Source organism: Sinocyclocheilus rhinocerous, unplaced genomic scaffold (assembly GCF_001515625.1).
Source record: "Sinocyclocheilus rhinocerous isolate Xijiao unplaced genomic scaffold, SAMN03320098_v1.1 scaffold480, whole genome shotgun sequence".
NCBI classification, from domain to species: Eukaryota; Metazoa; Chordata; class Actinopteri; order Cypriniformes; family Cyprinidae; genus Sinocyclocheilus; species Sinocyclocheilus rhinocerous.
In genome coordinates, this window is record NW_015655401.1 from 685,693 (window position 1) to 706,754 (window position 21,062).

The 21,062-nt window shown below is 38.6% G+C and overlaps 3 protein-coding genes across 7 annotated transcripts in view; 1 reads left to right on the plus strand and 2 right to left on the minus strand.

Moving 5' to 3' along the window:
- LOC107718175 (kelch-like protein 40a) overlaps positions 1–5,799 on the minus strand; it is a 7,390-nt gene extending 1,591 nt beyond the window's left edge. The window contains exons 1-6 of one of the 2 annotated variants that reach the window (XM_016525154.1): positions 4,656–5,799; positions 4,173–4,333; positions 2,399–2,506; positions 2,116–2,301; positions 1,887–2,036; positions 344–398 (exon numbers count right to left, since the gene is read on the minus strand). In XM_016525154.1, the coding sequence (XP_016380640.1) occupies positions 389–398; positions 1,887–2,036; positions 2,116–2,301; positions 2,399–2,506; positions 4,173–4,333; positions 4,656–5,765 (1,725 nt within the window). In that variant the 5' untranslated portion in view covers positions 5,766–5,799 and the 3' untranslated portion in view covers positions 344–388. Of the gene's footprint in view, positions 1–343; positions 399–1,886; positions 2,037–2,115; positions 2,302–2,398; positions 2,507–4,172; positions 4,334–4,655 lie in introns of those variants that run through there. The other variant, XM_016525153.1, reaches the window with a different exon arrangement.
- A 1,929-nt stretch (positions 5,800–7,728) lies between these two features.
- Positions 7,729–14,722, minus strand: LOC107718176 (protein-cysteine N-palmitoyltransferase HHAT-like protein). 3 transcript variants are annotated; one of them, XM_016525157.1, is made up of 13 exons: positions 14,565–14,722; positions 12,768–12,880; positions 11,896–11,963; positions 11,427–11,540; positions 11,154–11,174; positions 10,754–10,948; positions 10,062–10,271; positions 9,472–9,643; positions 9,202–9,346; positions 9,046–9,081; positions 8,717–8,918; positions 8,391–8,535; positions 7,729–8,146 (listed from the first exon to the last, which is right to left on the minus strand). In XM_016525157.1, exons 2-13 carry the CDS (start codon positions 12,871–12,873, stop codon positions 8,004–8,006), a joined length of 1,557 nt encoding a protein of 518 aa, XP_016380643.1. In that variant the 5' UTR covers positions 12,874–12,880; positions 14,565–14,722; the 3' UTR covers positions 7,729–8,003. The 3 variants fall into 3 exon arrangements, with proteins under 3 accessions (XP_016380643.1, XP_016380641.1, XP_016380644.1); XM_016525155.1 differs by having other exon boundaries at positions 11,154–11,177; XM_016525158.1 differs by lacking the exon at positions 11,154–11,174.
- A 2,581-nt stretch (positions 14,723–17,303) lies between these two features.
- The window catches only part of LOC107718102 (CTD small phosphatase-like protein), a 10,264-nt gene continuing 6,505 nt past the window's right edge, over positions 17,304–21,062 (plus strand). The window contains exon 1 of one of the 2 annotated variants that reach the window (XM_016525052.1): positions 17,304–17,953. In XM_016525052.1, coding sequence (XP_016380538.1) covers positions 17,878–17,953 — 76 coding nt within the window. In that variant the 5' untranslated portion in view covers positions 17,304–17,877. The remainder of the gene's footprint in view (positions 17,954–21,062) is intronic. The other variant, XM_016525054.1, reaches the window with a different exon arrangement.

Sequence of the window (21,062 nt, forward strand, 5' to 3'; positions counted from 1 at the left end):
TGGCTGAAGGAGAAAAAGGTGAATGTCCTTGCATGGCCTAGTCAGAGCCCAGACTTAAACCCCACTGAAAATCTGTGGAATGACTTGAAGACTGCGGTCCACAAACGCTCACCATCAAATTTAACTGAACTTGAGCAGTTCTGCAAAGAAGAGTGGGCAAATATTGCAAAGTCTAGATGTGCAAAGTTAGTAGAGACAACAGACTAAAGGCTGTAATTAAAGCAAAAGGTGGTTCAACAAAATACTGACACAAGGGGGTGATCCTTTTTCCAACTCTGTGATTCTGTTTTTTTGTTTTTTCTGTCATGTTAGTGTTGTATCTTCCACTTGGATGTTATAAGTTGCACCGAGTAAATACAGCTTGATGAAACCAAAACGGTGTCCGTCTTCATTTCAGGCTGCAAAGCAACAAAATGTGATTATTTTAAAGGGGGTGATTTTTTTTCTTCTTCTATAGCCACTGTATGACCAAGTTTCCTTAGCTCAATAAGTTCATTAAAGAGCAGGTCATATGGGTTTTTGAAAAATATCTCTTTTGCAGTTTATAACGTAGCTATCCTTAAATGAAAACAATCAAAACAAAAAAAGTGCATGATAAATAAAGATATTTTCTTTCAAAAGAGAGAGTCGATTCTGAATCGCCTTAAGGAGTCGTCATATTTTCGAATCTTTTGCCTGTTACCGGTATACGTCACTGGGTAACACATTTGCATAATCCCCGCCTGCCCGCGAAATACGAACAGAGTCTGACCTGCCCACAAACACTTCAGCTAGTTAGTGTGTTTACATCTTGTTGAGAAGACGGACGCTGTGTTCAAGTATACCACAGAAATACAATTTGAACCTTTTGTTGTGTGCATTTTACCAAGGACTGCTTCTAATTGACTTTTATCTTCCTTGGCTTCTAATCTTCTTAATTTGGGCTAACAAGATCTCTGAACCACAACCTGTAAGTACGATTGATACGTTATGTGTACATTTTCAATTGAGTGCTCAAAATATAAAATTTTTCTGCTAATATGTGATGTATACCTAGTGCAGCTTTAGGTTTCCAGGTAAAGCACAATATTACTGTTACTGAAATAGTTCTGATAATTTGCTGTGAACCCACTATTTCTTAAGCATGTGTCCATTAATGTAGACTGACGTTGTTCTAATTACTTCATTTAAATAATAATGTAGTGTAGCACACAGACTTTATAATCATTGGGAAATTGCTGTTTATTTTGCTGCACCGGCAGTTATAGGGTTAATGCGGGAGAGACAAGCCAGTTAGTTAGGCTGGTGCGCCTGTGATACAGCTGTTCTGCGTTCTGATTAAAAGTTAAGACAGAGCGTCTTTAGTCTGTTGATCTTCAAACATTACAGTAGACATATTTTGGTTTACAAACTGTATTGTTTCATCAGTTAGTCAAGTTAGCACTCGGCTAACTTACCATTATTGTTTTAAGTGTTCACAGTTTAGCAGCTAAACTTTAGCTGTGGGCACGATTCACTTGGATTTAAGTGTTTCTGTATTTTATGTCATTATTATAAGAACGGATTGGAGCAATATATTATTGTTTTATGTAAAGGTGCTTTGTCAATGGTAGCGCTCCAAGGATTCCTCTCTGTGCCAATCACAACAGGCTTGGCCAGCTGACCAATCAGAGCAGAGTAGGCTTATGGAAGGGAGGGGTTTGCTTCAAACTAGCTTGGAACGAATCGTTTTGAAATTATTGGCAAATGACTCTAATATTAAATGTATATTCTGAGAAAATTACAATGTTTTCTGACCTTAGATGCATTTAAACCTGTTGTAGAGGACTCCAACACAATATTAGGACACTTTAAAATACCACATAACCTGCTCTTTAAACCAGTTTGAGCTGAACATTAATACTCACTTCCATATGTCGTTCATTTCAGTGGGCTCCAGTTTTTCTGTGGTCTCATTAGGCATCATAGCAAAACCCCCCACAGCATACAAGCAGCCGCCCAGTTCAATCAGGTTAAGAGAGCTTCTCTCCTGGGGAAACTCCACGAACTCTGACCAGCTAAGCAGGAGACAAACAACTGAGCATCTTACCTGAGTTGAGGAGTCTTGAGAAAATATGACAAAACAGTGTGACTTACGTGTTGCTGGCGATGTCATAGACCTCCACACTGTTAGTCAGGCCGTTATCAATGACTCCAGTCACCACATAGATTTTGTTTTTGTGAACAGCTGTGCCGAACAGCGAACGGGCAGTTTTCATGGGTGCTAGATCCTTCCATTCAAACTTAGAGGGGTCATAGACACATACTCTCCTCAGGCATTTCCTATGCATCACATTTCATTTAAGTCTGGTTATGAAAACCAAAGACAACCTGGCATAATGTGTTTGTAAACTAGGATAAAATCAGGTTCTTCACTCACTTGCTCTCAGTTTTTCCACCTATCACATAGACCAGTCCTTTGTGTGAAATAATTCCATGTCCATAAACTGCATACGGAAGAGGGTCCGACTCTCCCCATTTGAATGACCTGTGTGAAAATGTATAATTATCAGCATTCAGCCATTTCAGACAACATCCAATTGATCAGGGATTCTGGCTAGGACCGACCAATCTCAAGATCTACCAAAAAGAGTGAAATATGAGAGGGAAACAAATTGTTCTATTTAAGTTGCTTTGCTTATCAATTTCACACCATAAGGCTTACGGTGAGATATAAAAATTATGAAAGACATGATTGTGAGGTATACATATTAAACAGATAACACATATTTTTTTAAAAGTGGCCCATCAAGTAAAATTGATCTGCTTAATGGCTGTATTGAAGTCATTATTTATTGATATGGAACATTAGTTCAGTAAAGTAAGTCAAATGTTGATTCAGTAGTGGCTCTGGCCGATTCGCTTAGTTCATTCACAGTTGAGGATTTGTTGGATTGATTTAATTCGGTAACTCTTGACTATGTCCAAAAGCTAAATGCAGGTCTCCGCAGGCAGCATACGGAGGGAGGAAGGCACCAAGGCACATCTGACTTCTATGACTGTCACATCCTGTCTACTGAGATACATTCATCTGATTGATGTTTGAAGACATACAGTAGATAGAAGACATACACTGTAAAACCTGATAAGTTAAGAATACTCAAAACATTTGTGGAAACTTATTGCCTCAAGATATTTGAGTAAACAAACTCAAATTTTTAAACTAGTAGAGCTTAAAATTTTATGACAAGTGGGGCAGGGCTGAGAGCCATAGGAGCCAAGCCTCCCTTCCATGATCCCACCCCACTCATCACAACGATAATTATATATAACTTGCTTCCATTAACAGCACATTCATTCAGATCTTTATAGTTGAGTGCCAGATAGCAACGGCACATTGGCACGTACTAATGTAGTTATCAAAAAGTCTCACAGTACATGCATATAAAAAGTCAAACAACACACAGTACAAAAAGTCTTTAATCTTTGCTGTCCATCCTCAACCTAACCACAGGCTCTACTCTTCACCACAACGGTAACACTACAAAACCTGTATTCTTCACTGCCTGTGATATCCCACAATCTGACCACCAACTGCAACTTTCAGACAGCATTTTATTTTTTAGCTCAAATGTCATGGAATCGTGTTCATTATAGTGCCTCAGATTTCTGTGAAGTCATTGCCTGATAGGGCAGAGAAGCAACAAGTCAGCTGCCCAAGCTTTCGTACTCAGGCTGATTGAGTAAAACCTTTCTAACGATTCATTAAATGAACAGACTCATAAGAGTCATTTGTTCGTGAATCAGAATACACAGGTCGCACTAAACTACGTAATGAAAACACTGCTGTGATCTGTAACACATTTATAGTGCATCATGTTAAAAAATTGTAAATAAAACTAATGGCACCAAATTTGTTAACCGAGAATTCATGACATGCATGAACGCACCAACATTTTTCAGTTTGAACAAGCTCTGTGAATGTATGTCATATGCTATATCAGGGGTGCCCAAACTCGGTCCTGGAGGGCCAGTGTCCTGCAGAGTTTAGCTCCAACCCCAATTAAACACACCTGAACCAGCTAATCAAGCTCTTATAGGCATACTAGAAACTTACCAGCAGGTGTGTTGAGGCAAGTTGGAGCTAAACTCTGCAGGACACCGGCCCTCCAGGACCGAGTTTGGGCAGCCCTGTGCTATATGATTGTACTCACTGTCTGTCATAGACTATAACAGAATCGAGTGCATGTTCTCCCTCCTTCAACTCTTTTCCTCCCATCACATAGATGGAGTTCTCAGCCTCAGCCAGACCAAACAGACAGCGAGGGTCTGGTAGTGAGGGCATCCCCAACCATTCAGAGCTCATGGGATCAAACTGTTGGATGAAGCACAGCTCAGATTAAAAGATAACGGTCCAAAAGCATTGTTCCTTTCTCAGACAAATACAATAATTTGATTCCTTCGACACAATCCCTTCCAAGGTTTCACTTGAATTACACGAGGAAAATGTCATGCAGGCAACATTAAAAACATGACACATGAGGTTCAAAGCTTTATCAGCTGTTCTGAAGCTAAATGGACCCTGAGGGTCATTCTCACAAATTTATTTTTGGAACCAGAGATTCATGATGCTTTGAGTCATTGATTTGTAATGCAAACATATTTAGCAACATTAGCAAGAATTGACTATGCGTTACCTGAAGAAAGTACGAGCTGAACTGCTGTTCTTTGTTCTCCTCATTAAACATCAGACCTCCAGCGACAAAGATCTGATTTTCCTTCGTGACAAGACTGCAGTGGTTTTTAGGGATCTCAGTGGATGAAGACGCCACATAGCACTCGTTTGCGCCAACATCGTATGCTACCGTTCCTGTATCGCTAATCATCAATATAAGATCTGTTTGAAACATTCCAAAACGTGGATTGTCATTTAGGATCCCTGGCAGCAAACCCTCCTCATCCTCATCCTCAAAATCCGCCGTCTCGCCTTCCTTCTTGACCCTTTTGACCCTGTGTAGCAGTCCTTTCTGTGCATCCTTGACAATCTGAAGCTCCTTCTTGAGCTCCTGATTCGTCCTGATCAATCGGTGCCCCTCGACTTTCTCTTTAAAGTAACTCGTTGGTATAAGACGGAAACGTACGCAGTGTAGAAGTTGTGGCAGGTCCTTCAATCTCCCGTTCGTGTCATACTCCACCCACTCCATGAGAGATTCAAACACCAACTCTTCTCGTTCCACATTCAGGGAGTCACATGTGATGATTGCAGCCAACTCACCGGGACCCAACTGATGGATGTCCTGGTCCCGAGTGATGAGGGCATACCGGTCACAGATGAAGTCCCGCGCCTCCATTGCCAAACGCGGACAGTCTAGCAACAGTCCCAATCTAAAGATGGCCAGACAGTTACTGAGAACCAGCTTCTGCTGCAGATATGACACACACACGCTGAAGATTGATGGAATCTGGTACATGTTGGCCACCATGAAAATGTCTTGGACGTTATGCTCAGTCAGGTTGATATCCGAGGTGTATATGTACCTCAGGATCATTCCCATGACCCCAGGTTCGATGTCTTTTAGTACAATCTCCCGCTTTTTGCTCTCTTCCAGGTCCGAAAGGAACATGGCTTTGAAGTAAGGGCTGCTAGCGGCTAGCACTAGCCGATGACAAGGAAACTCTTTGTCTTTGATCTTCAGAACACAGTCCACAAACTTGTTAGCATCCAGGAGATCGCAGAGCCCATCTTGTAGGAGCGTTTGCTGGTACATCCGTGGCTCCGTCACTGGATCCACCGACAAGGAGGCCATCTTGTTATGGTTTAATGTGATATTTCAGTAGGAGGGAGGGGTGCCCTGGTCCTGTCCCACTGCAGAACTGAACTGACTCTATTAACACTGTTACTCTAATAGAGAAATGGCGGAGGATATGACGCTTTGGTGTGGCCTCAGCTCCTCAGCTGTCACAAGCTATCAGCTACTGACTGTCCATCTATATATAGAAATGCACAAATGAACCACACTTAGGGCCTGAAATACAAGCTGTCCCTACCTTCCCCCCACCAAACAGATCAGGCCAACAGCTGACATGTTGTTCACTGGGACTATTAAGTTTTAGATCTTATGGAGAAGGACAGTAGAGCACCACAAGATGGTTGGGAAATGTGAATAACTTGAAAAGAATGTTACAGAGAGAAAGAAAATATGGAAATCAGACCCATTTAAGACTAATTTCAAAATGAGACAAACAGAAATAGAACTGCTTGTTGCTTTGGGAGATAATGTCCACCTAGTGGAGCCCTCTAGTGGAGCTACCCAGTATTATGGGCTCCTACATCTCTTAGCATCAAATCATTGGAGCAAGCAGTGGCAACCTTTGAATTTACTTTTTTTTTTTTTTTTTACAGGAAAGCACAGGGAGAGACGGGTGAACAGGACATGTCCCAGGCTAGACTCAAACCTGGGCACTATGAGCGTAATAGTGCTTTATTTGTTACAGTTCTAATAGAATTAATTACTTTTTTTTTCATGTGGGGAGGACTGCACATGGCAGGGAGAACAGGAATGGAAAACTTGCATCCCTCACTTGAGACCCATAATATGCTTGAACATGTGCAAATCACTAGGCTATAGCTTGTTAACATTTTTACCCTGAAACAATTAATCACAAACAGATCTGTGTTTATGCATTTTCTGTAAGTAGGTATTTAATCAAATTATTCCAATTTAAAGTTATAAAACTTTCTAAAGGTTTCAAAAGCTAAGTTTTTGTAGTTATGACATAGAAAAATCATTTTGAGTTCCCCAAAGAACATTTCAGTGAACAGTTCTTAAAAGAACCATTTTTTCTTGGTCTAAAGAACATGTTAATAATCTGAAGTATCTTTTTCAACCTTTTGTGTGATGGAAAGGTTCCATGGATAATACAGTTTCTTCATGGAACCATAAGGCAAAAAAAAATCTTTTAAAATTTGTAGAGTATATGAAGACAAAAGAAAAATCTAATTTGCGCTAAAAACCCATGTAAGGTGACAAAAACTCCAAAGGGAGACTGAAAACTAGGAGATATGCAATTGTGTGCTGATAACAGCATAGCAGACCTACAGTATTCATCAGTGTATATTTTAAGCCCATTAATCAACTCAAATCTCTTGTGTGCCACTCAAAGCTAGATGTAGGACAAAGCCTAATAGGGGAATGTGTTCACACCATATCATCTGCTAGTGTGACATGAGTAACAGAAAAACGTGACTGCACAAAGCTTAATGTGGTGAAGTGACTAAGCTTTGTGTGGTTTAATGGGACATCATTGTGACTATTGTTTATAAGCAGTTCAGAACTATGTAAAATAAAAGTTTGTTTAACATGTTGGTCCTAACATTTTGTACGTACCTAACGTTTTGCGTCATAATAATGGCTGTAAACCAGGGCTATCATAGTTAACTAAATAAAGTTAAATAAAGTGAAATTAAAACCATGAAAAAGTTGTTACTTGAAATAAAAATAAACATTAAATGAAATACAAAAAACTATTTAAGAAACTTTTTTTCAACTAGTTGCCGAGGAAACATTTCTCATTTTCATTGTCTAAACTAATCTACTAAAATAACTAAAATTTAAATGAATAAAAACTAAAAAATAACTAAACTAAAACACTGCTGTAAACATATTAAGAATATCGAGAAGGACTGAAATAAAAGACAACCCTGAAAACATTGTACATTTTCATTTTATTGTTCAATATATTATTTATTCATAAAATATTTGGCAAGCCCATCCTTTCAATAGCTATATCCACTGAAAATATAAATAAAAAATGCACTTGTTGGTTTGTTTGTGCAAGAGTATGTCAGAGAACAGGTTGCATTTGGCTAAAGCAAGTGCACTTCAGAACTATTCACAGTTAAAAACATCTTGTGTTTTTAAAACAGACTTGTGCAAGCAGTGACCATAGTGATGGGACTGCATCGATCTGGCATGAAAGCTCAGGGGCAGAATTAACAAGAGGGACCTCAAGAGCTGGATCAGATTCAATGACCTCTCTGTCCTTTACTCGGCCTTCTGTTTGCTCTCCTCTGGGGGCGGCACTGGTTCCGGATCATCCAGCAGAGCTTGCCTTCTCTCTCTCTCCTTTATCAGCTGCACACCACAGTAAGTCACAAACAGCACTGAGAGAGTGGACAAGGGGAAGCCTGAGGGAATCACAAGGGTGCTATTACTATGGAGTTTTTGTGCTGATACAACTTCATATTTCAATAATTTTGTGTATATGTATGTATGTATATATATATATATATACACACACACACACACATCATATATAAGTGACTTATATATGTAAGAAAGATTGCGTATGTAAGAAACACATTCTGCACAAGATTCTAGCTACTTTTGTTTCTGTATTCATTATATAATGGTTTAAAACAAAACACTTACCTTTAAGAAGCAGTCTCTTAGCAACCAGCTGAGCAAAATCCAGACTGTTCAATGCCAGGACGTTGTACAGAATAATTTGCCAGAAGTTAACAGCATTGAACAAGCCCCTGATTCGACGTGACATTGCCTCAGACATAAGATTCCGCTGGGAAAAAAATTTATATTACATTTTGGCTGAACTCAGAACTGAATGCTGTTATTTTCATATCAGTGAAATGCATGCTATTCAGTCATGATGTAATATTGAAAGAGAATCAATTGGTAGTGCAATGATTCAAAACCCAAATGCTCAAATTCCTCACAACTGAACGTCTTTGGGATCTTACCTCAATAGTGGAGAACGGTGGCAGAGAAAATAATTTAGCCACCCACAGTTCAAAGTTTAGGCCAAAGCAGTTAAAGAAAGACCAGATGTAAACCAGCTCACAAGGTCCAAGCCACAGAGTTGTGACAGCAAAGGTGCAAATGGTTGCAAGAAGCTCCTTGAAGATGGCATCGTGGTTTTCTCCGATATAGTCATACACATATCTTTAACAGAGAACAGGAGATACATGTTGTAAAGCTGAAAAATTTTCCTGAGTATTTGATTGATATAGCAATATATATTAAAATGATACATGTGATGATATACAGATGGGATTGGTTATTTGCTCACTTGCACAACCAGTCATTGATTCCTCTGTCAAAGTGTCTGAAAAAGTCAATGTCAGAAGAAACTGTAAAGAAGTGATCTGGTTACACATACATCAACTGCTTCCAAAAACATACTCTTCCTTTTCTCCATTTCTCTTCTGTTGATGACTATACTTACGTTTCAGCAAACACATAGAGCATTGTGATGCATTTAGGAGGCTGAGGAGGGTCAAGATGGTCCAGTCTGGATACAGTGTTAATGACACCAAACATGACGGCTGATTTCACCCAGTCATACACCAGATTGGAGTACGCCAAGCCAGCTGAAGAAAAAAAAAAAATCAGACTGTAGTGATAGTAAACAAATTAAATTGTACTTACGAATAATTAGAAACTACTTGTAACATAATTTCTAAACATCTACTGTTTTTTCTAGCTATTTACTGACCCAGAGACCAGTCAGACAGTTGCTTCAAAAGCTTCAAATCGCTAGGGATGGTCAAAATGTACAAGAAATGGAAGAAGACATCCACCACCAAAATAGCCCCAAGGTGCACCAAAGCATGAATGGTGATGTTCCACATCTCTCTTTCTTTACGTGTCAAGTTAGGGTTGTTAGCCTGAGAATATTAGAGGGATCATTAAAGTGCATACCTAACCTGAATGACATTATCAACACTATTACAATTACTTATTCTATTCTATAGATTATGTTCTATAAACTATTACAAGATTCCATAAACTGGGGCCGATTGCATAAACTGCTTAGACTAGTCTTAAGTTAGTCATCTAATTTGTTTTCTTCAAGACTGGTCATAACTTTTTAAGGTCAGTTACAAAAAGGTAGATTAACCCAGTTTGAATAAGAAAAGTAAGACTGATTCCTCTTGGCTAACTGCTAGTTGGTCAAACTAGTTCTTAAGACACAACCTTAACTTAGTTGCTATGTTTATGCAACTGGCCCCTGGACCTTTAAAATGCTTGTTTTCTTGAGAATAATGTTAGGAAGTTATAAGATTCTTGAAGTACAGGACTCACCTGCTCATGGAATCGATCAAAGGTCATGACAGGTCCAAAGAAGAAGAAGGGGAGGTAGAAGTTGTATTTGATCAGATCCATGAAACTGTAGTTACCATCTTTCTTCTCACAGTTCTCTAGGGCAAAGCTCATACAGCGCATAATGGAAAATCCACAGCCTCCGTAGAACAGGACATCTTGGAGATCAAAAGAGCCTGTCACAAAGCCTTCCTGCATCAAAACATACAAATGATCAGAACATCAAAATGACAAAACTAACTGCGTTTGCACATACACATGGGACACTTGAACCACAGGGGGACTTGTGGTTAGACTGTGGGGGAAAAGATGTTATATAACGGTTATAAAAAAACAACACAAACAATATTCAAACTGCTGTAACGATACACACATTATGAATGTATACTATTCATTCACAACTTCAGGTTTTTAAAATACTACTGTTTATATGGCGCTTTACACAATAAAGTTTGTTTCAATGCAGCTTCACAGTAGTAAACAGGAAAATAATAGAATCAATGATGCAAACTTGTTCAAATATGAGACAAATTCAAATTCTGCTGTAAAGCAGCTCTAAATAGACAATTAGTGCCATTATTCAGCGCAAGTCAGTTCAGTGTTGATTCAGTTCAATTCAATAACTGTAAATCACAATAGAGGGATAATAATTCACTGGCTATAGACCTTCTCACCTGCCAGGTATTAAAGGGCTCCATTTTGAAAGTTGCCAGGCTGGTAACTCCAGCCACAAAGCAGAGCCACTTTCTCTTGACAAGGGCCACGCTGTAGAGGATGATGCAGTGAGACAGGATGAGAGAGATGTATGTCCATCCCATAGTAATCAGCACAGCCAGAGATCCATACAGCATATAGATCAAAGATCTGTTCTGTGGGTTAGGAAAAAAACTCCTTGTGAAAAGGCACATTTATTTAATCCAGATGTCACATACAACAATATCGAATGGATTTTTTTTTGGACTTAAGCAGCTACGGTTTCTAGTGTTAGAAATGACAAAATAGTCAAGTATTAGCTCAAGTTGTAGCAGTACTAGTATCAAAAAAAAATTTAATGAAAAGTACTTTCAGAGTTACCTTGAATAAGTCTATACCAGTCTTCTTGGAAAGCAGACAGAAACATGAAAGCATGTAACATTTCACACAACATTCAAATTAGATCATTTAACACATGCATTGTTAATATAAAAAAAATTTTTTTTTGCTATTATTGATTATTCAGATTCAGTCAATACATAAAATCATGCAATGTTCACAAAACACTCACAGAAAATATCAATAGCAAAATATCACTCTTAAATCTTAAATGACTTGATAATTGTGCGTAAGGTGAATAACCCCATACAGTACCTTTGGAGACACCATTGAGCAGATCTTAGCAAAGATCACATGACCAGAGAGGGCAAACAGGATATGGTTGCGGAAAGTGGTAAACCACATTACCCATTCAAAATCTGATGCATCCTGAAGAGACAGAGAGAATCAGTCACAGGAAGCGATTAAAGTCAAGCGAAATAAAGTCATGTATGTAATATACAGTACATCAAATCAAAATGCATTTATAAAGTACATAGCTATATAAACCAGAGTGTTTTATTTTTGTAATTTCAAAACTAAAATAAAAACAGAATACAGTAAGACAAAGAAAAAATAGAGTGCAGTAGAAATTATAGAAGAAAAGATATGTGGGGGAAAAAACACACCACAAATACATCTGCTCAAACCTACTGGTCATTAAAAATAGTGAAGGCCTCAAACAAATACATCTAGTGGTGGCTTTTAAACATGTTCACAGAGGTAAAGGATCTAATATACTTGCCATTTTTCTGCCAAAGTAGTGCCATCCTGGTTTCACATTCTCCCTAACTGCCTTCCTGTTTACATTCTCTGGAGAAAAAGAAAAAAAATTCACAAAAGCAGCCAGGTGCATTTCAGGCTAAATGATAAAATTGCCACATGACCATGGTCATGTTTCTTTCCTATTTAATATTATATAAAAAGATGTCAAACTTTGTTTAATTGCTTTAAAAAGTACAATATGTGTTGTTGTGTACGCATGCAGTTTTGCAGACAGCTAACCATGTAATCAATGTATTATTAAAATATGTACAATAGACATCAGATTCACATGATTCACCAGCAAACAGGGTGAGCTCCAGTGCAAAACCTAATAGCATTACATAAGGTAAATTCTGCCAGCCTGCATATTCAGAGGCTTCTCTGTGATAATCCAGACTCTCAAATATATTTTGAGATTATGAAATGGTCCTGTGAAATCTGACAAATCTGTGTATCATGAATTTCAAAGATAATACAAATTGCATAACAGATCTTATTTGAGAGTCAGGGGTTGCTGAGGGTTATCAATGAAGGATTGGTACATTTAGAGCCCAGTATAAACTGATGTTTCTGTGTACTGTATATACCGAAAAGTAGACATAATCAATATGTGATCTGTAAAAAGGTTGAGGCAGGACATGGCTGGTTTGCTCCAGTACCAGCTCGGATGTCAATAAGCAAAACAGTCTGCCCACACAGAAAAAATAATACTACAGTGCTCTGATTTACAATGAACAAAAGCAAATGCACCTTTACTCACTGTATTCTACTGCATTCATGATGGATGTGATTCACATAATTCTGTGATCTTAATGTAGTAAGAAATAGCGAGAGATAAAAAATAAAGTGTACCACTGGAGGCCTCAATGATCCAGCTGCCAGCCCATAAGAGTGCAAGAGAGAGGACAGCAGTGTAGATGTACAGCTCAGACTTGGGAAGGGCTGTCTTGATCCCCATGGTTAACCTGAAGAGAAATCTTAACATTAAAATCCTGTTACACTCTTACTAAAATTAACCATTGACCACTGCCGAAAATAAATTAGATAAATACAATGGAAACTGATACAAATTACCTCCACAAGTTTGTTACGGTTGTTTTTGATGTTTGTTATGGAAAATGTTCATAAAACAGTCATTTATTAGGATGTCAAATCGTATTTCGTATAACGTTAGTATTTTATTAGCTCCGCGCTCATACTCACTAACGGCCGTTACAGGTCAAGCGTCACTCACTCCTCAGAGATCCACTGATTCTCTTCTTTCAGGTACTTTACAGCCAGCTCAAAAGTTACTTTTCGAATTTTAATAAGATATATTTTTGGTGTAGTAATACAATTTATCTCTAAAACGGTAAGAAAATGAAAACAGCTGACGGAGAAGGCGGCGAAATTTTCACCTAATGATATCAGCGGGAAAATATCTGTCCAATCACAGGAGACTTATGTGAGGTGAATATTAATATTAATGACGTTACAAATTTGCAGTTGCGTTAAAAAAAGCTACTATTTAGAAGATAAATATAATAAAGTGCTAGGAATCAAAATTGTATAGTTTTTAAATTTCATTTCATGATTTTTTAAATTATTAATATCATCATTGTGATGATTATTATTCACGGTGACTACAACTGAAACTGCACTGATGTTGTCAAGAAATGTGACATGTCATTTCGGGTTTTGACACCCAGAATCAAGCTTTTCTGGCAGAACTAGTTTGCAAAATCCAATTTATAAAGGAGTGGTGATCTGTAATGCTTTAAAACTTTTGTGTAAATGGTACAGCAAAAGCATGTTAACTTATGAGCCTTTTAAATGTTAAAACAATTTATTTGCGCAGACCATTCGTTACCGTGAAATAACAACATAATGTTTGTTACTGTGTGTGCTGTAAACTATACTGTATTAAATAATGTAGCCTCTCTGCCAAGGGCCAACAGTAAAAGTAAACGCTGTTTTTTTCGATCAGAGAAGACACTCCTTACTAATTACAATAGGCCTAATTGTTGTGAAGTTCACATACAATGATCATCAATAATTAATGCATAAGAAACAAATTATTTTACCAATTATACGCCAACACCAAGACACTGCAGCCTCACAATCCAGTTACAATAGGATACAGATACAACAAAACTAAAAGGAATTAAACAGCAAAAACTTTCCCACAGAGTTGACACCCAGTCTAATTATCAGAAGACAAGACTTAAGTGTCTTAAACGGGAGTGCCTCTTTTCACGGCTCCTCAGAAACAGCACAGTCAGCTGCACCGTACAACCTCTTCCTATTTTAGCCTCAGCAGTTGCTCATGGTACAGAGCGCCAGCTGCATCGCAATGCGATCTCCCACACATCAGGAGATCCTTCGGGAGTATGAAAAACCAAGGACTGAACTCCCAAATTAATTTCATTTTAACATTGAATTAATTAGGAAACCATGCGTGTACCTGCTCAATTAAAATCAGAGTATTTGTGTCGACTAATTAATATAGCCTACGCGCAAAACTGAAGTCCTTTTACATGTAAATAATGCTGCACAGCTCTAAACGCCCACACGTCGCCTCATATATGATCCGTGGCACTCTATCTGTTTACAGCACCGTGTACAGTAAGTACAGTAATTCAAAAAGAAGTGCACTTGCTCAGTACTAACCTCGTATGTGCCTTTCACAGCCGCTCAGATGTCTGAAGACAGATGTCAACCCCCACAAAATTGAAAAAAGAAAAGATAAAGGGGGGTGAGTAGGGGCTTCTCCTAATACATCCGTCCCGGTTTCCCAGTGCCGATGGTGCACTGTGAGAGGCAGCAGTAGCTGGTGTGGATGTTGCGGGGAGGGGTGTAGAGAATGTATTTATAATCCGGACTGGAACTGCAGAGGGGTGGCACCAGAACTATCAAAAAAGCGCACAAATTCAAGAACCAGCGCTAAATGGTACAGGACAGGTGCATGATGGCCGGTTGGAGAAATGCTTTGTTATCTTCTGGTCTGTGGGGAGATGTACTGTACTGTCCAGAAGCAGTCCCTCGTGTTAATCCAGTGAAGATGAACTTCAGCCATTAATTGGCATTATACACTAGCGGCCAAAAGTTCGGAATGCTTAAGGTTGTTAAATGTTTTTGAAATAATTTTTACTGTATCTTTGATCAAATAAATACAGCCTTGCGGTAAGCACAACAGATTTCTTTCAAAAGCATTCAAATTTTTAATGAGTCCAAACTTTTTTTTCTTTTTCTTTTTTGTGTAAATTTTCCAGCTGTGGTCTACAAAAAGGAAACTAAAGCAAGAATCTGTTAAAGGTTTAATCTGTCAACTTTTGTTATAAAGATTATGGATAGGGTAGCCTACGTCTCACAATGCTTTAAGTCAGTTATCATGTTCCCTGACATAAATCAGCAAGTCAATTGCATCAGCCTATATGAATCTATCATTCTTGGTTCTGTCAAAATTTTGCACATATAGCCTAACGTTAAACCCGAATTGCTGTCAAATGTTTGGAAAAATTCAAAACAGGTAACAATAACACATTCACATACTTTAAAATGTTTCTACATGCAATTTGCTCTCATATAATTGCAAAACAATAAATCAATGCTACATGGCTTACCTTAGCCCACAAGTTAATCAGTTTACACTTAGCGTAAATAAAATAAAAAATCTAAACATAAAAAGCACTATTTGTAAATATGTGACAATTTATGTTTCATATGTGTGCTCTTACTCAATAGCCTTTATGTTTTGCTCTTCTGTTGAACTGACCGACCGGCACAACATTAAATACAGACCAGATTGTTTGTTGTCTATGTTATTTTTTATTTTTCTTCAGTTTTAACATAATGACAGCGAGACAGCGGACCAGGGAAACACGTGCGAAAAAAACTGAAAGTGGCAGAAAAAGATTTTACAAAACTGCAACAATATCTTTGAACAGCAGATGGAGACATGCGATAGATATTAATTTCTTACAGGGAAAGCCCTCAACTATTTAAAGGTGCAGTATGTGATATTGACAGCTAGCGGTTGAAATGGGTCCAAATTCAAAATACTGTTTCTCCCGCCCCCTCCTCCTCATACAGGACTCTCCAGCGGGTTGTCAGTTAGGACACGCAACGGGAATGAACAACGAGCCTTTAGGTGATGATACATGGGGGCAACTTTTTGAGCAATATTGCTTGGGCACTTTCCCATTAAAAGGGGTCATATGATGCGATTTCAAGTTTTCCTTTCTCTTTGGAGTGTTACAAGCTGATTGTGCATAGATAAGATCCCTGAAGGGCAACAATTTTCTATCTGGATACTTTAGATCGGTCGTGGGCCCCGTGTCTCACCCATCAACATTGCTCAAAAAGTTGTCCCATGTATCATCACCTTTAGAGCTTTTTAGATGGATTCCGAGTTTTTTTTTTTTTTTAGGTCGGGTAGAATCTGCGACCTCTGACCCCAGTTCGTTTGCTCGCTTGCATGGCTGCCATACGCTGTTTTCCGCTCTCTGGCAACCCGGGGTGTCGAAATGAAGAGTTCAGATGCAAAATCCTCTAAGTGCCGTTTGAAATTTTCTTCTAAAATTAGCATTTTTATCAGGCTCCTATGTGTAGATTCAGTAATTTCACTTTAATGGCAATGAATAGTTTCTTTTCCTTCCCATTAAAGTAAAATAACTGAACATAAACATAGGAACCTGAGAAAATAACCAATTTAGAAGAAAATTTTAGACGGCACTTAGAGGCTTTTGCATCTGAACTCTTCAAATACTATTGGGTAAACTGGCAGTGGGCGGAATCACACAGATCAAAACAAAAACAGCCATTCCGACTCGGAATACACATTTTCAAAGTAGAATAACTGGCATTGTTTTTCGGGGGAAACATGTGAACTTAGCATTTTTCCTTAAAATCTGCGATGTATTATGTTTTTATGCTTTGGCACAGTCAAAAAATTACATACAGCGCTTTAAACCTCACAGGCAGAAATGTATCCCGCTCTTTATAATACAAGCACAGGCAAATTTGCACATTTATTGAATTTTACTGTGTGATGCCGATGCCTGTTTACACTGTATACACATTACTGTAAATAACAGAATTTCACTTTTTATTTGCATATTAAAGCTGCTCAATATAGATTTAACAACAGTAGGAAGAAATCAAAACAAAATATAGAGCTACATCCATGAATCTCTAAATCTCACTCTTATTCCTCTCTTATTGTATATTTCCCTTTCATTCTTATGTTTACGAAACAGAGCTGAAAACTAAACCAGACCAAAGGTTCGTGTATTTTATTTTGACTTATGATTAAATATCGCAGCTCCACAGTCAAGTTCCTAAAGCGTTGATGAAGAAATCAGTCAACTTTGTTCGGACTGGCGACTGCGTGCGCCTAGCTGGCCGTGCTTTTATTTTTAATATGAGGGAGGGGGTTCCCAGAAAATACCTCCTCCTGCTGTTCCTCAGCTCTATCTCGTGAATATCAAACACTCGCCGTCTCCATATTGGAAGCAGACATCAGAAAACATGGAGAAGCAGTTTTTGACGATCGCTTAAACGCACAGATGTCGGCGTTCTCCGCTATAGCTCCAGGAGTTTAACCGCAAGCGTTCAGACATCGCGCGGGTCATTTATTCAGCCTAAATTTGGAGGTTTCGTGGTCAGCTCGCTAACGCTATCTTATATTAGCAATCCAGCCTCCAACTACTTGTTAGCCATTCGGCGCTGTCGCAATTGATTTTTGTTATGCGCATCTGTACGGGCTGATTGATCAAATGTGTGTCCGCGACGCGTATTTTAATGCAACAAAACGCAAAAATTAGTGGTCGGGTGCAGTCCGTTCGCCCACGCTAGCCTGAGCGACAGCAGTCTGCTGCTGGCTGGAGATCTGCCATTAACTCTACTAAGTTAGCTGTTAGCACAACCTGAAACACGGACACGGCCAGAACTCGCTGGAAAAAGGAGCTAACATCTCGTTTCCATGGACAACACGTCCATAATAACGCAGGTTACGAACCCCAAGGAGGAGGAGATACTCTCGTCAAATGCTGAGAAAGGTGAGAGGTGTTTTCGTGTGTTGAAGTTGCTCGCCGTAGCGCGTTTTGTTAGCTTTAACGTTACCCACCATTTTAAACGAGCGGGCTGCGAGCCCCAGTCAAGAAACATTTTAGGCATTGCATTACCGTTGTACTACCAGAAGCGAGAATAGGGCATTTTTTGGTAACTTTTTTAATGTGCTTTTTATATGACAGTGTGTTATTGTTGATGCAGAACAATGTGTTTATATAACGGAGTCGCCGTAAAGGCGCAATGTAACGTTAAACTGCTGGAGACTGAAAGTTTGGGCTTTGTCAGCGTCGGTCGCCCGTGATGTGGAGGGAGAGCAACACAAACGTTTCTTTCTGTCACGACTGGCAGAAGTGCTCAGGAAGAATTGCACAAGTAGAGTGTTTTAAAGGGCACATGTTTTATTCAGAGTGTTTTTAAGAATCGGTTCATTTGTTCTTCTTTCAGCCAAGACAGCAACAGGAATAATTAAGTAGAAATGCTATTCAGTTGCCTACATTTTTCTTACTCAACAGGAAAGTCAGTTGTGTGATGCTTTAGGTTGTCAGGGGGTAAACGAACATTTTCATATATTTTACAGCAAGACACCACAGGTGAATAGGGCACACATTTTCTGAAATGTCATTTAAATGTTTAAGTGTGCAAATGAGGCAATGTAATTATGTTGGCACTAATTTGCGTAAAAATCCATTCATTTTGTTGACATGTCAGAGTTAAAGAATTTTACAGAATGGAGTTTGCATATCTTTTTTTATCTCTCCATAAATCTGAAAATACTGTCAACAACAGAATGATAAAAAAGTCATTTTCACCATGTTTTTAGGCATAAAGTGTTATATAAATTAGGCAAATGATACAGGAACAAACCTAAGATAGACGATAAGAATAAAACTGGAAAATTTGGTGTAACTAAAGATTTCTGGCTCAGTGCATGAGAAACAAATTTTGAGAAAGTGACCTTTAAAGATATGCAATTGAAATAGGAAAAAATTGAAATCGCATCATATGACCCCTTTAAATAAACACTGTAAACACTGTTTACAAAAAAAAAAACTATGAAAGCAAAATAGCCCCAAAAAATTGGCTAGTGCATGAAAAAAAAAAAAATAGAGGTGTGCCTATAGTATCTCGCCTTAAATAAAATATAAACATTTTATATGAAGATTGAAAAAAAAGAAAAGAAAAATGAGTTCATATGTCTCTGCTGCAGAGATATGCAGCTGTGAAGGCAGTTTTGCAGGGCTGCCCATCAGAGGATGTCCGGCTCTGACAGCAGGCATTTGGATGTAGCACTTCCAGGGCTTTACCTTTGACCTCTGGGAGGCTGAGTGGAGAAGCTGTTCAACAGCTGCCCTCTTAAAACAGCACAGAATAAAGTTGAACCATCTAAAATGGTCCTTGTGCTCTTGATAGCCTATTAGGCAACACTTTAAATGCCTTTTGTGACTCCCATATACTGCCTTGATCTCATCCAGACCAGGCCTCCCTCTTCAAAGCCATTAATGAGTCTTTCCAACATGTAGATTAATATTAAGCCAGAAGTAATTAAAGCCAGTAGTAATTACAGGTTTTTTTTAAGAGCAGCTGCATCTTCTCATGCCTTCAGCTCTGATAGCATCTAAGGGAGTCCGCCGCAGTGATCAATGTCTCTGGCCCGTTGCCTGACAGGGATCTTTTTTGCATTCTGTCCACAATTATGTAAAACTCCCTGTACTTCACTGCATTTTATTCCTTTACTTATTTGGAGTGCATATGGAAATAGTTTATATAACAACTAGTTGCTCATTGAGTGCTTTTGTAGTCTATATTTTTGCTCTTTATTTGTGGTAAAGGCATTTAAATAAAAACTAGATTACAGACAGATGTGTGTGTATGCTTTTTGTGTGTAGGTCTCTGTTGTGGAATTGCAAAGACGCCCTTGTTGCGACAGGCAAATCAGTAGACCTTGATATCAAGATATGTTTTTACACCTCAAAGCATGATGCTGAACAGGTCAACTCCTACAGTATTCTTGAGTGAAGCCATGCTGCTGTTCTGCCACTTATGAAAAATGATCCACTCTTTTGAAAACAAAATAACACCTCATAATGCATATTTAGAAGCAGAATCTTTCCACTTGTCTTAATTTATGATGCATTTGATAAGGCATTAGATTTCATACTTAATGTGGGTGTAAAGTATTGCAGAGTTTTAGAGAAGAAAAGCATGAGATGTTCGGCTGAAGCTTTGAGATGGCTAAAGGGGCGGGAGAGGAATGCACGGTTCTCATAGGCTGTTCATTTTCTTAGCTCTGCCTCTCCTGCTGCTGCCCCTCCTCTCCTCTTCCCTCTCTCCCTTAAATTTTCCCCCTCTCTTGCTCAGCTATGCTTCTGAAGTCGTCACTGAAGCTTCAGGAACGAGGGAAAATAGCCTCTGTCCCTTAAAATGGTTCTGGAGTTGGCAGCCAATAGTGGAGGGACGAGGGTTTAGGAGCCTAAAGGGGATGGGGTGGGGTTTGTAAGCGAGTGGGGTCTAGTTTCATTTTTTTTCCCCTGCTTGTCACTATTTTTAAAGGGCCTTTACTTGCTGGTGACCTCAGTGTTAACATTTAGAGCCTCCGCTGTGGCGCTGGAATGAAGGCAGGTTATTATTAGTGTGTGTGTGTGTGTGTGTGTGTGTGTGAATGAGGAGAGGAGAACCGTGAGGGTCTTTGATGTCGCCTCATTATGTGCCGTGTATTGGTGTAAAGCCAGTCCATAATCAGTAGTAATAATCTGAATGTTTAATTGAAGATCCCATGTGACATCCTGCACTGGGAGAAAGCCATTTCCCTAAAGGGTGTTCGGATGTTCCCACCACCAAGCGTCCTATTAAGTGTTATTGAACTTTGTGTCATATATAAGCTTTGCTGACTGAAGTGAATGTAACCCAAATCAAACATTAAAACTGATAATTGATAACCGATATCATGGTCTATATCAATATATCTGTTAAAAAGTTTGGAGTTAGTAGGATTTTTATATTTAATTTTTTTTAAAGAATTAACAGTTTTATTGAGCATGAATGCAATTAAATTGATCAAAAGTGACAGTAAAGACTTTTTTTTTTTTTTCAAATAAA

Bases quoted from the DNA above. Each gene is read 5' to 3' on its own strand.
- LOC107718176 (XM_016525155.1), bottom strand. From the start codon at position 12,873: ATGGGGATCAAGACAGCCCTTCCCAAGTCTGAGCTGTACATCTACACT. The intron at 11,541-11,895 runs GCAAGTATATTA...CTGTCTCTTCAG, and splicing joins ACTACTTTGGCAGAAAAATG to GATGCATCAGATTTTGAATG. The intron at 10,272-10,753 runs GTGAGAAGGTCT...GTTTTGATGCAG, and splicing joins AGCCCTTTAATACCTGGCAG to GAAGGCTTTGTGACAGGCTC.